This window comes from Salvelinus sp. IW2-2015, linkage group LG17 (assembly GCF_002910315.2).
Source record: "Salvelinus sp. IW2-2015 linkage group LG17, ASM291031v2, whole genome shotgun sequence".
NCBI lineage: Eukaryota > Metazoa > Chordata > Actinopteri > Salmoniformes > Salmonidae > Salvelinus > Salvelinus sp. IW2-2015.
In genome coordinates this window covers 10,536,489-10,552,068 of record NC_036857.1, presented here as the reverse complement: position 1 = coordinate 10,552,068, position 15,580 = coordinate 10,536,489, and the positions used below count along the sequence as shown (strand labels likewise).

At 43.1% G+C, this 15,580-nt stretch overlaps 1 protein-coding gene across 1 annotated transcript in view; it reads left to right on the top strand.

The window, feature by feature from the left end:
* Positions 1–15,580, top strand: part of LOC111976870 (cadherin-4-like) — a 614,552-nt gene that overhangs the window by 537,180 nt on the left and 61,792 nt on the right. The window contains exons 9-10 of the mRNA XM_070447844.1: positions 789–926; positions 6,876–7,061. Coding sequence (XP_070303945.1) covers positions 789–926; positions 6,876–7,061 — 324 coding nt within the window. The remainder of the gene's footprint in view (positions 1–788; positions 927–6,875; positions 7,062–15,580) is intronic.

The following is a 15,580-nucleotide window of genomic DNA, read 5'->3' as shown; positions in this document are numbered from 1 at the left end:
AGGCTCAAGGTTTGTTGCTGAGGAGAGAACCATTGTTGTAGAGGCAACCTAACGTGTGTGAGAGAGAGACAAAATGTCTGGTGTGTAAAATTGATTATTGTTTCTGCACAACCTAAAGAAAATGATACATTGACCTCCTTGTACTCATTATGCAGTCGTGTATACATTGAGTACACAAAACATTAGGAACAACTTCCCAATATTGAGTTGCACCATCCCCTATTGCCCTAAGAACCGCCTCAATTCGTCGGGACATGGACTCTACAAGGTGTCCAGCGTTCCACAGGGATGCTGGCCGATGTTGACTCCAATGCTTCCTACAGTTGCGTCAAGTTAGCTGGATTTCCTTTGGGTGGTGGACCATTCTTGATACACACAGGAAACCCAGCAGCGTTGCAGTTCTTGTCACACTCAAACTGGTTTGCCTGGCACCTACTACCATACCCCATTCAAAGGCACTTACATCTTTTGGCTTGCTCATTCACCCTGTGAATGGCACACATACACAATTAATGTGTCAATTGTCTCAAGGCATAAAATTCATTATTTAACCTGTCTCCTCAACTTCCTCTACACTGATTGAAGAGGATTTAACAAGTGACATCAATAAGGGATCATAGATTTCACCTGGATTCACCTGGTCAGTCTATGTCATGGAAAGAGTCCCTAATGTTTTGTACACTCGGTGTATTTGACCATTGAGTGCTTTGTTTGACTCTGTGTATGTTTGATCACTGGTTGCTCTGCTTAACTGTTTATATTCTTCTCTCTGCGTGTTTGTCTTGTAGAAAGTGTCCCAGTACAGCATCATCGTCCAGGCCACGGACATGGAGGGCAACCTAAACTTTGGCCTGTCCAACACGGCCACCGCCATCATCTCTGTGACCGATATCAATGACAACCCACCCGAGCTCACCTCCAGAACTGTGAGTGGAGGGAGGGGAACATGGAGGGGGAGGGAAAGGGGAGGGGGAAGATGGGGAAGGTATGGGAGATGGAGGAGAGGAAGTCAGGGAGAAGGATAGAAGATGAGGGGATGAGGAGAGCGGGAGAGGGGAAGGGGTGAAACACAGCCCTTGCATCATCTAAAAAAAAACACACACACCTGACCTGAGTGAAATAAATGTCCAATCTTCAGCTTTCATCACCCAGAAAATAATAGCAAGTAGACCTACTTATGATAATAGTGGTGATAATGGTTATGAGGATGATCCTTAACGTATATAAAAGAAAAGGTCATTCCTGGAGGCACAGGACCAAATCAAAGTAAAGAATGAAGTGTGTGATCAAACGGCATGGAGACTAGCACACATTGCTGCCAACGTATCCATACATCTTCTGCTTACCCGGGGAATGTTGATTGTTATAGTTCCCCCAGCAGTGATGAGTACCTCTTAACCAAGCCTGGTCTCAAAAAGTGCATGCACACGCACACATCAAAGAGACAGACAGACACACACACAGTCATACCCTGGAGGCACTATGCTGTAAGACATAGTAAATGTGTGGAGGGTGAGTGGAGGGATGCAGGGATAGGGGAGGTGGGGCGGGGCGATGACGGGTGGAGGTGGGAGGTGGGGGGAGGCAGGGAGTAGAAGCAGTATTCCTGATAGTTGGGAACTGAGAAAACTCCAAAAGTTATTTGTTGTCCAGATGGCTGGAATGGGTATGATGGCTAAAAGAGTAAGGGAGGGTTAGCTGAGAGGAAACAGCAAGGGGATTTTTTGGCACTAATTTCTACAGCGAGGTGCTTGACACAATGGTGTATAGGGAGAAATGATTCTGTGTTATTTTGTTGGAGTGTGTGAGGGTGTGTATAGCAGAGGAGAGGTATACTTCAGACCTTTTAAGTTATTTATGTGTAAGCAATTAAGAAGATAACTCATCTTATGGTTGTAAGCAAAGATATGTCAGGACATGAGCTGAATTGGAATCTGGGTCCCGGGTATGTGTGACAGGTACTACACAGTGTAGGTGGCAGGTGGTAATAGTTTGTATGAGTTAACTTATATGCCTTATGTGGCAAACACAATGAAATATCCCTCTCACACCCCATCAGCTAGAGAAGGTGAGGTGAGAAAGAAAGAAAGAGAGAGAGAGAGAGAGAGACGCTTTAGCGTTGATCTGAGATTGTTGTAAAATTTGGGGACAGGCCCTTGAGCGTGTTTAGTCGCGTGTTTAGTCGCGTGTGTGTGTGTGTGTGTGTGTGTGTGTGTGTGTGTGTGTGTGTGTGTGGTGTGTGTGTGTGTTGTGGTGTGTGGTGTGTGGTGTGTCATTCACCTGTGTCAGTCATTAAGGCGTGCTGAGCCCTCCGGTGGCCCAGGGGGTGATCTGAGCTGATTGATTCAGCTGTTTATCAGCACTCCAGTGCAACAGGAAACAGCTTATTCAGGTAGAGAGCTTCACGGTACAATCATTAGGAGAGCACTGAGAGGTGAGGAAGAAGGGGAGGAACGAAGGACATTTAGCAAGAGAGAGGGAGATGGGGAGAGAGCAGGGAAGACAGGGATATAAGAAAGGTAAGAGACAGAAGTGAGAGGAAAGAAAGGGACATCAGAAAGATGACCTAACAGTTTAGATTATGATGCTTCACACATACAGTGTCTTCAGAAAGTGCTGTATTCTCACCCCTTGACTTTTTCCACATTTTGTTGTGTTACAAAGTGGGATTAAAATGGATTTAATTAAAACATTTTGTCAACGATCTACACAAACTTCACTGTATAGTTAAAGTGGAAAAAATTTGAACAATTGTAAAACAGTTGTAAAAATTAAACACTAAAATATCAATACATGTAAGAATCACCTTTGGTGAAGTCTTTCTGGGTAAATCTCTAAGAGCTTTGCACACATGGATTGTACAATATTTGCACCTTATTATTTTTGTACTTCTTCAAGCTCTTTCAAGTTGGTTGTTGATCATTACTAGACAGCTATTTTCAAGTCTTTCTGTAGATTTTCAAGCCAATTTAAGTCAAAACTGTAACTAGGCCACTCAGGATCATTCAATGTCGTCTTGGTAAGCAACTCCAGTGCAATGATTTTTGGCCTGTTGTTTTAGGTTATTGTCCTGTTGAAAGTTGAATTTGTCTCTCAGTGTCTGGTGGAAAGCAGACTGAACCAGGTTTTCCCCTAGGATTTTGCCTGTGCTTAGCTCTAGTCTTTTATCATAAAAAACTCCCTAGTCCTTGCCAATGACAAGCATTCCCATAACATAATGAAGCTACCACCATGCTTTAAAATATGAAGAGTGGTACTCAGTGATGTGTTGTGTTTGCCTCAAACATAACACTTTGTATTCAGGACATAAAGTAMATTTCTTTGACACATTTCTTGCAGTTTTACTTTAGTGCCTTATTGCAAACAGGATGCATGTTTTGGAATATTTGTATTCTAGTATTGTGGAGTAACTACAGTACATTGTTGATCCATCCTAAGTTTTCTCCTGTCACAGTCATTAAACTCTGTAACTGTTTTCAAGTTACAATTGGCCTCATGGTGAAATCCTTCTGAGTTAGCAACTGATTTAGGAAGGATGCCTGTATCTTTGTAGTGACTTGATACAGCATCCAAAGTGTAATTAATAACTTCACCATGCTCAAAGGGATATTCAATGTCTTCCTTTTTTATTTATACCCATCTGGTGGTGGGTTAAAGGAGAAGTGAGTGAAGAGAGCGTGGTAGGTAAGAAGCGACTGAGGAGCTACAGTATTAGATATGATGTACTATTCTAGCTATACCATGTCCATTCAGAACATACACACACAGTCAGGCCCATTTTAAATCAGACCCTTCTTTACTGCATTAGGATTCTACAGTTGTGGTAGCGTATTGATGATAGTAGTTTGAAACGGATGGAGTCTCATCCACTGTATTTGTGTGGGTTAAAGTGCATTTCAATCACCCAGCACAGATGGGGGTAGCTAAATAAATGTTCTGGCTGATATTGATGATGATTGGCCCTGTTATTTTGCAAAGTAAAGGTCTTGGAGCCACGATGAGCAGAGCACTTTTTACAAGCTCCCTCTATAAATCATTCAGTTCACCAGTAGGCTACATAAAATCAATTTTGTCGACAACGCAGGCCATTATGCAAATATTTAGGGTTTGCAGTAAATCTATCAAAGCGTCCCAGAAATAGAAYGTTTGGGGAATTTCTCTTTAATGTTTGAGATTAATATTTCATCAGGCCTATCAGAGGCTGGCCTATTTTTCAAGGTGGGCAGACAGGCAGTGGGTGGGGTTTGTGTGTGTTTCAAAGTGGATGTGTTTGTCTGTTTGTGTGATTATCTGTAATAGAGTACTACTGTGTTCGAATACTCATACTAACCGCACTGATCATACTATTTGTGACGTAAATTGAGTATGTAGTATGTTTATTGGTCATAGTATGGATATAGTTAGTATGCCAAAAGTTCCCGGATGTCGAACTACATTCGCCCAAAATAAGAAGTATACAAGCAGTGGACACTATTCTGTGCTTTAAGTGCCCATAATGCAATTCTTCAGAAAATGGGAGTGGCTTCACAACGTTTTCAGATTTTAAGAAAATGGTGGAAAATATGCTGCCAAAGTCCAATGAGAGCAGATACAAATTCATTGCTTTAACTAATTATGACAAACGTTAAGAAAATGTTGAGCAATGTAATAAAGTAATGACTTTTCAAATAAGTTACGTTATACGTTATGTTGGGTGACAATTTGTTAGCTACGCTATCCTTACGAACCGCATAGCATATCATTACAGCAGTATGTAGTTGGCTACTAATACATCGAACTTGCCAGTATATTAACTATATGCTATCTAACTAACTACCCAACGTTTATTGAGTTGGTTATTCACGTCCTTCTTAGCATGGCTAAGTGGGATGGTCATTGTGCATTCTCAATGGACATTGTTAATGAAGTCGTAAGATGTCTAGCTAGTAATGTGTTATGCTAACAAGCTAGCCAGAAGTTGCATAGCAACAGCATCAACTTCCGGGAGACAGGTGAAGCGCTAGTACCATCAACTGAAAGGATACCGTTCGTTTACAGTATACTAAAATGAACTTATAGTATGTAGTATATACTCATTAATAWGTATGTGGTATACAGTACGTTAGTATGGGTGTTCAAACACAGCTTATGTGTGTGTGTGTTGGTGTGTAGTTTTTTCCTGTGTGTTTTAGAAAAAAGTAGATGTCTTTGTGTCCGTGCATGCATGTGTGTGTACCCCATGCTCAGTAGTGAGGAATAACCCCAGCCAGTAGGAACACCAGCTTTGCCTGCATCTTGTTCTCCTGCCTCATCCTTACATCACCTGGGCCCCATGATGAAGCTCCCTGTCACCGCCCTCTCTCCCTCTGCCTCTCCCCGCCGCCCCCTACACCTACCTCTCACTACCACCTCCCCTACTTCTCCCTACACCTCCCCCTGCCTCTCCCTACTCCCCCCCAGCCTCTCCCTACTCCTCCCCCAGCCTCCCTACACTCCCCCACCTCCTACAACTCCCCCAGCCTCCCCTACACCTCCCCAGCCTCCCCTACACTCCCCCTGCCTCCTATACACCTTCCCCTGCCTCCCGTACTCCTCCCCCTACACCTCCCCCTGCCTCCACCTACAACTCCCCCAGCCTCCCCTACACCTCCCCCTACATCTCCCCCTGCCTCCCCTACACATCCCCTGCCTCCCTTACACCTCCCCCTGCCTCCACTACACCTCCCCCTGCCTCTCCTACACCTCCCCTGGCCTCCTATACCTCCCCCTGCCTCCCATACACCTCCCCCTGCCTCCCGTACACCCCCCTGCCTTAGTGTGGTTATATGTGGTCCCTACATGTCCCTATTACAGAGATACATTTTCTCAAATTAGTATGGGGTATACTCTGGCCTAGCCGATAGCAGCGGCAAAGCAGACTTAGTTAAGAGTGTACACACACGCTGCCTCTTTATCCAATCCTAGCAGACCAACAGGACCACTCCTCTGTTTCCTTAAGAATGTCATTGGTTCTCTATAGACAACCCTCTTGCCACAGCTCCCTAATCTGCCTGTGTCTGTGTGCTGGGTCTCTGTGTGTCTCTGTGTCTCTTTGTGTCTCTGTGAGGGCATGGCAGGGTATTATGGTCTGTTGGGAGTGTTTAGGCCGGGGCTTTACTCTTTGATATCCCACACTCACCATAAGAGGCTCAACGGCTCCTCCATGCCTGTTACCCATGACGACACGGTGACTCTGTGTGGCGGCGCTATAGCTGTACTACACGCCTGTTGCTATGACGAGATGAAGAAAGACGCGGAAACCACTGCTTGTGCTGGTGATGGGGTGGATAGGGGCGGAGGCAAGGTTGGTAGGGGGTATTTGGGGGGTCAGGGGTAGGTAAGGGGGCTAATGTTGTTATTGTGTACGGTCCAGGCATGCAGAGAGAGTACCCTGACCTTGTACCGGCTGTAGAGCAGTGATCAGTTCCCAACCATTACAGACAGACGCATGACAGGCAGCAGCTCACTCTTCTGCTGTGTGGTCTTATCAGGACAAAGCACGTTTCTGCTGCGACAGAACCTCTAAAACCCACTCAGAAAGAGGCACAAACACATGCACACTGCTGCTTGAGCCCTCCCAAAATCAGGCTCTCTCTCTCCCTCCCTCAGTCTCTCAGAAGAACAGAAAGGAAGAATACTCCGTTCCCACCAAAGATGGGAGTAGGAGGGCGCAACAAGAAAATGATTCAGAAYAAGACAGAACGTGGAGGCAGAGGACAGTAGGGTGTTTAGATAGTTTAATGCTCTGGAGTAGTTTGTGGAGTGACATGATAACTAAGCCATTTGACTGCCTACAAAGGAGAAGATTTCCTCTAACTTCCTCTAATCTCTCTCTCCCTTTTTCTTTCCCCTCCCAGTTTTCGGGGGAGGTTCCAGAGAACCGGATCAATGTTGCGGTTGCCAACCTGACCGTGATTGACCGCGACCAGCCACGCTCGCCCAACTGGAACGCTGTGTACAGGATCATCAGCGGTGACCCCATAGGTCACTTCACCATCATCACCGACCCACACACCAATGACGGCATGGTTACYGTGGTGAAGGTAAGGCCCTGCGACCAACCAAAACATATCTAATCAAAGTTTATTTGTCGCATCCACAGATTAGCAGATGTTAATGCAGGTACAGTGAAATGCTTATGTTTTTAGTTCCAGCAGTGCAGTAAGTGTCTAACAGTACAATAATAAATCAAATTAAATATAAAAGAAGAAACAAGAAGAGCCTGAGCCCTCAAAGGTGACTACACCTCAGCAATTTACAACTATTTTTACCAGAATGGTGACATTTGACACTTTCTTGGAGTATGCAGCATTGTTAGTTATTGTTTATGGCCCTCTCATGATAAATAATTACTTCTGGGGTTACGTAGATTACATTTTAGCATTTAACTCAGAATGAGCAATGTCATAGTCGGTGAATATAGATCCGTGGTGTGAATAGACAGTATGGACAGTATACAGTATAGTAGGAAAGGGTATGTACAGCAGAAGTTACAGTATATAGGATGAGCTACGTAGAGAAAACAGTATGTATGTACGTACACTGTATAAAGTCAGTAATCAACTATTTTAATTTCTCAGAGATCAAATAACATTTAAACAAAATAATGCTGCAGGAATGCTAATCTGATATGTTTCTAACTACAGAAACGATTTCAGTACAACAAACACTATGTAAACATTATTAAAGTGACCAGTTTTCAATGGTAGACGCTCTCGTTAGAACTACTGTGGAGAGTTTTGTCTGAAGCAGATGGGCTAAAAGCTGTTCTTCAGAGATGTACATGTAGGAAAGTAGACCAAAATGTGTTTGACCTTTCTACAAAAACATAAACATTGCATATTGAATGGCAGGTAGTGTTTGAATAGTGACAAATTATATATCTAATCCGCAGCTACAGTATGAAATCTGAAATTCTCCAGTTCTCACCTAGAACTTATCATATCTATTTTAAAAACACACGTCTTCACCAAGGTTGAGGTTGATGTAGTACAGACAGTGTGGTTATCCCATTCATCAATTATGTGTTGCATGTCAGATCTACACTGAGTGTACAAAATATTAAGGACACCTTTCCAATATTGAGTTGCACATCCCCCTGCTTTTTGCCCTCAGAGCAGCCTCAAATCGCTGGGGCATGGACCTTACAAGGTGTTGAAAGCGTTCCACAGGGAGGCTGGCACATGTTGACTCCAATGCTTCCCACAGTTGTGTCATGTTGGCTAGATGTCCTTTGGGTGGTGGACCATTCTTAATACACATGGGAGACTGTTGAGCGAGAAAGATCCAGCAGCATTGCAGTTCTTGACACAAACTTGTGCACCTGGTGTAACCAACTTTATATAGCCACCCGGACACCCACACTTCAGGTTGACTTGGTTTTTATCTGCAGCAAAAGACATCAAACAGTGATGACAGGCATTGACAGGATGGTCACAGCCACACATTCACTGGTTAGGTAAGACACAATATAGATTTTAGATAGGAGCAACAGTAATGATACATGCCCTCAATGTGAAGTAAAAAAAAAAAAAATGATTTATTTATTTCACCTTTATTTTTGCAGGTAGGCCAGTAGAGAACAAGTTCTCATTTACAACTGCGACCTGGCCAAGATAAAGCAAAGCAGTGCGACACAAACAACAACACAGAGTTACACATGGAATAAACAAACATACAGTCAATAACATAATAGAAAAAGTCTATATACAGTGTGTGCAAATGGCATAAGGAGGTAAGTGTCACGATCGTCGTCAGGGTGGAAATGACAGGACCAAGGTGCAGCGTGGTGAGCGTACATTTCTTTTAATGTTATAAATGTCGCCAACAAAACAAGAAATACCAAAAACGACCGTGAAGCTGACTAGGGCTATATAGGCCACTAACACAGACAACTACCCACAACTAAGGTGGAAAAACAGGCTGCCCAAATATGATTCCCAATCAGAGACAACGATAGACAGCTGTCCCTGATTGAGAACCATACCCGGCCAAAACATAGAAACAGAAAACATAGAAATAAAGAAACTAGAATGCCCACCCTAGTCACACAGTAAGGCAATAAATAGGCCATATTAGCGATGTAATTACAATTTAGCAAATTAACACTGGAGTGATAGATGTGCAGAGGATGATGTGCAAGTAGAAACACTGGTGTGCAAAAGAACAAAAAAAGTAAATAAAAACAATATGCGGATGAGGTAGGTAGTTGGATGGGCTATTTACAGATGGGATGTGTACAGCTGCAGGGATCGGTAAGCTGCTCWGAYAGCTGATGCTTAAAGTTAGTGAGGGAGATATAAGTCTCCAACTTCAGCGATTTTTGCAATTCGTTCCAGTTATTGGCACTGACATCAATCCATAAATACAGCGCACAAGTAGAACCCTTTTTATAAAAAAAATGTAAAGGTAGTATGAAAAAACATTCACTTCATATTTCAATAAATCACCTGCTAGCAATAGCGAGTGTGACATTACAGACTTACATGCTGACCACACCGCTCGCAGCGCGTGCGCAAAAACAATGTACACATATATGTTATTCAATCATTGCAACCACACTGCTTGCGAGCGTCTGCGTGGCCAGATGCTAAATTATAAATAGGCTCTATTTGTGACGCTCAACGCGCTGCATGTTTGGCCTCTCCCATCTCTTTGGTGTTTAGGAGCATATAACCACGTGGGTGATTGAAAGATGAACTGACGTCCACACTCCAGTTGGTTGTAGTAATGCACGGTGAAGTTGGTTTCCAACCACCATATAAAGTCCAAAGAAGTAAAAAACCTGAGGAAGGCTGAGGAAGGAGGAGAGATGACGAGAAAGGAATTTGTTTTACCTGTGGATTAATTGTAGAGGACCATGTGCATTTCACGTAAAATAACAACCCAAGGTTTATATCCCAGGACAAATTAGCTAGCAACAGCAAGCTAGCTAGCTAAATTGCCATAAATGTTTAATGCTTTTCAACCTGTCCTCAAATTAATATAATTGGTTCAGAGTTTGTTTTGATATTTCAACCTGCGTGTCCTGATCGTTTCTGGTGTGGGGGTACAAAATCAACATGCACATACAGGTGCACGTCTGATTTGGTCAGCATGTTACAGTGCTAGTTAGCGCTTTGTTAACATGGCTAGCCAAGCCAGCAAATACTTGGTTAACTTGCCGGAATAGGCTTTAAATACATTAACGGCGACATAAATATATACATAGTCACATTTGCTATTGACTTTGGAATATATGAACCAGTTTTCCAAAGACACTATTGTGTTATACAGTTTTTAACTGTTTTTTTTTATGTACAGAGGAAAGAGACTCAAACCTGCTCTCAGAATATCTCTCTCAAACTGAAGAACAGGCAGACCAACTTCCCAAATAGAGGAGAAGAACTCAAAATTCCACTAGTTCTTTCAAGGAAAATAATACAAAAATCTGTCTGAAGACCTCTCGTATTGCCAACCTTACTAGTATGGCCTCAAATATATACAGTGGGGAGAACAAGTATTTGATACACTGCCGATTTTGCAGGTTTTCCTACTTACAAAGCATGTAGAGGTCTGTAATTTTTATCATAGGTACACTTCAATTGTGAGAGACGGAATCTAAAACAAAAATCCAGAAAATCACATTGTAGATATAATTAGTATGCCAAAAGTTCCCGGATGTCGAACTACATTCGCCAAAATAAGAAGTATACAAGCAGTGCACTATTCGTGCTTAAGTGCCATAATGCAATTCTTAGAAAATGGAGCTTCACAAGTTTTCAGATTTAAGAAAATGGTAAAATATGCGCCAAAGCCAATGACAGATACAAATTCATTCTTTAACTAATTATGACAAACGTAAAAAATGTTGAGCAATGTAATAAATAATGACTTTTCAAATAAGTACGTATACGTTATGTTGGGTGACAATTGTTAGCTACGCTATCCTTACGAACCGCATAGCATATCATACAGCAGATGTATTGGCTACTAATACATCGAACTTCCAGTATATTAACTATATGCTATCTAACTAACTACCAACGTTATTGAGTTGGTTATTCACTCCTTCTTAGCATGCTAGTGGATGTCATTGTGCATTCTCAAAGGACATTGTTAATGAAGTCGTAAGATGTCTAGCTAGTAATGTGTTATGCAACAAGCTAGCCAGAAGTTGCATAGCAACAGCATCAACTTCCGGGAGACAGGTGAAGCAGTAACATCAACTGAAGGATACCGTTTTTACAGTATACTAAAATGAACTAAGTATGTAGTATATACTCATTAATAAGTATGTGGTATACAGACTTAGTATGGTGTTCAAACACAGCTTATGTGTGTGTGTTGGTGTGTATTTTTTCCTGTGGTTTTAGAAAAAAGTAGATGTCTTTGTGTCCTGCAGCATGTGTGTGTACCCCATGCTCAATAGTGAGGAATAACCCCAGCCAGTAGAACACCAGCTTTGCCTGCATCTTGTTCTCCTGCCTCATCCTTACATCACCTGGCCCATGATGAAGCTCCCTGTCACCGCCCTCTCTCCTCTGCCTCTCCCCGCCCCCCCACACCTACTCTCACTACACCCCCCCTACTTCCCTACCACCTCCCCCTGCCTCTCCCTACTCCTCCCCACCTCTCCCACCCCAGCCTCCCCCACCACTCCCCAACCTCCCCTACAACTCCCCCACCTCCCCACCCTCCCCAGCCTCCCCTACACTTCCCCCTGCCTCCTATACACCTTCCCCTGCCTCCCGTACTCCTCCCCCTACACCTCCCCCTGCTCCACCTACAACTCCCCCAGCCTCCCCTACACCTCCCCCTACATCTCCCCCTGCCTCCCCTACACATCCCCTCCTCCCTTACACTCCCCTGCCTCCACTACACCTCCCCTGCCTCTCCTACACCTCCCCCCGCCTCCTATACCTCCCCCTGCCTCCCATACACCTCCCCCTGCCTCCCGTACACCCCCCTGCTTAGTGTGGTTATATGTGTCCCTACATGTCCCTATTACAGAGATACATTTTCTCAAATTAGTATGGGATACTCTGGCCTAGCAAGCAGCGCAAAGCAGACTTAGTTAAGATGTACACACGCTCCTCTTTATCCAATCCTAGCAGGCAACAGGACCACTCCCTGTTTCCTTAAGAATGTCATTGGTCTTCTATAGACAACCTCTTGCCACAGCTCCCTAACTGCCTGTGTCGTGTGCTGGGTCTCTGTGTGTCTCTGTGTCTCTTTGTGTCTCGTGAGGCATGCGGGTATTATGGTCTGTTGGGAGTGTTTAGCCGGGCTTTACTCTTGTATATCCCACACTCACCATAAGAGGCTCAACGCTCCTCCATGCCTGTTACCCATGACGACACGTGACTCTGTGTGGCGGCGCTATACTGTACTACACGCCTGTTGCTATGACGAGATGAAGAAAGACGCGGAACCACTGCTTGTGCTGGTGATGGGGTGATAGGGGCGGAGGCAAGGTTGGTAGGGGTATTTGGGGTCAGGGGTAGGTAAGGGCTAATGTTTATTGTGGCTCCAGCATGCAGAGAGAGTACCCTGACCTTGTACCGGCTGTAGAGCAGTTATCAGTTCCCAACCATTACAGACAGACGCATGACAGCAGCAGCTCACTCTTCTGCTGTGTGTCTATCAGGACAAAGCACGTTTCTGCTGCGACAGAACTCTAAAACCCACTCAGAAAGAGGCACAAACACATGCACACTGCTGCTTGAGCCCTCCCAAAATCAGGCTCTCTCTCTCCCTCCCCAGTCTCTCAGAAGAAACAGAAAGGAAGAATACTCCGTTCCCACCAAAGATGGGAGTAGGAGGCGCAACAAGAAAATGATTCAGAACAAGACAGAACGTGGAGGCAGAGGACAGTAGGTGTTTAGATAGTTTAATGCTCTGAGTAGTTTGTGATGACATGATAAACTAACCATTTGACTCCTACAAAGAGAAGATTTCCTCTAACTTCCTCTAATCTCTCTCTCCCTTTTTCTTTCCCTCCCAGGTTTCGGGGAGTTCCAGAGAACCGGATCAATGTTGCGGTTGCAACCTGACCGTGATTGACCGCGACCAGCCACGCTCGCCAACTGGAACGCTGTGTACAGATCATCACGCGTGACCCCATAGGTCACTCACCATCATCACCGACCCACACACCAATGACGCATGGTTACCGTGGTGAAGGTAAGGCCTGCGACCAACCAAAACAATATCTAATCAAAGTTATTTGTCGCATCCACAGATTAGCAGATGTTAATCAGGTACAGTGAAATGCTTATGTTTTTAGTTCCAGCAGTGCAGTAAGTGTCTAACAGTACAATAATAAATCAAATTAAATATAAAAGAAGAAACAAGAAGAGCCTGAGCCCTCAAAGGGACTACACCTCAGCAATTTACAACTATTTTACCAGAATGGTGACATTTGACACTTTCTTGGAGTATGCAGCATTGTTAGTTATGTTTATGGCCCTCTCATGATAAATAATTACTTCTGGGTTACGTAGATTACATTTTAGCCATTTAACTCAGAATGAGCAATGTCATAGTCGGTGAATATAAGCCGTGGGTGAATAGACAGTATGGACAGTATTCAGTATAGTAGGAAAGGGTATGTACAGCAGAATTACAGTATATAGGATGAGCTACGTAGAGAAAACAGTATGTATGTACGTACACTGTATAAAGTCAGTAATCAACTATTTTAATTTCTCAGAGATCAAATAACATTTAAACAAAATAATGCTGCAGGAATGCTAATCTGATATGTTCTAACTACAGAAACGATTTCAGTACAACAAACACTATGTAAACATTATTAAAGTGACCAGTTTTCAATGTAGACGCTCTCGTTAGAACTACTGTGGAGAGTTTTGTCTGAAGCAGATGGCTAAAAGCTTTCTTCAGAGAGTACATGTAGGAAAGTAGACCAAAATGTGTTTGACCTTTCTACAAAAACATAAACATTGCATATTGAATGGCAGAGTGTTTGAAGTATACAAATATATCTAATCCGCACTACAGTATGGAAATCTGAAATTCTCCAGTTCTCACCTAGAACTTATCATACTATTTTAAAAACACACGTCTTCACCAAGTTGAGGTTGATGTAGTACAGACCAGTGTGTTATCCCATTCATCAATTATGTGTTGCATGTCAGATCTACACTGAGTGTACAAAATATTAAGACACCTTTCCAATAATTGAGTTGCACATCCCCTGCTTTTGCCCTCAGAGCAGCCTCAAATCGCTGGGCATGGACCTTACAAGGTGTTGAAAGCGTTCCACAGGAGGCTGGCACATGTTGACTCCAATGCTTCCCACAGTGTGTCATGTTGCTAGATGTCCTTTGGGTGTGGACCATTCTTATACACATGGGAGACTGTTGAGCGAGAAAGATCCAGCAGCATTGCAGTTCTTGACACAAACTTGTGCACCTGTGTTAACCAACTTTATATAGCCACCCGGACACCCACACTTCAGGTGACTTGGTTTTTATCCAGCAAAAGACATCAAACAGTGAACAGGCATTACAGGATGGTCCACAGCCACACATTCACTGGTTAGGTAAGACACAATATAGATTTTAGATGAGCAACAGTAATGATACATGCCCTCAATGTGAAGTAAAAAAAAAAAAAATGATTTATTTATTTCACCTTTATTTTTGCAGGTAGCCAGTAGAGAACAAGTTCTCATTTACAACTGCGACCTGCCAAGATAAAGCAAAGCAGTGCGACACAAACAACAACACAGAGTATACACATGAATAAACAAACATAACAGTCAATAACATAATAAAAAAGTCTATATACAGTGTGCAAATGGATAAGAGTAAGTGTCACGATCGTCGTCAGGGTGGAAATGACAGGACCAAGGTGCAGCGTGGTGAGCGTACATTTCTTTAATGTTATAAATGTCGCCAACAAAACAAGAAATACCAAAAACGACCGTGAAGCTGACTAGGGTATATAGGCCACTAACACAGACAACTACCCACAACTAAGGTGGAAAAACAGGCTGCCCAAATATATTCCCAATCAGAGACAACGATAGACAGCTGTCCTGATTGAAACCATACCCGGCCAAAACATAGAAACAGAAACATAGAAATAAAGAAACTAGAATGCCCACCCTAGTCACACAGTAAGGCAATAAATAGGCCATATTAGCATGTAATTACAATTTAGCAAATTAACACTGGAAGTGATAGATGTGCAGAGGATGATGTGCAGTAGAAACACTGGTGCAAAAGAACAAAAAAAGTAAATTAAAAACAATATGCGGATAGGTAGGTAGTTATGGCTATTTACAGATGGATGTGTACAGCTGCAGGATCGGTAAGCTGCTCTGACAGCTGATGCTTAAAGTTAGTGAGGGAGATATAAGTCTCCAACTCAGCGATTTTTGCAATTCGTTCCAGTATTGCACGACATCAATCCATAAATACAGCGCACAAAAGTAACCCTTTATAAAAAAAAAGTAAAGGTAGTTAATTCAGAAAAATTAAAGTAGTTAATTAATTACTTAAAAATCATCAATGTGATTTTCTGATTTTTGTTTAGATTCCGTCCTCACAGGTAA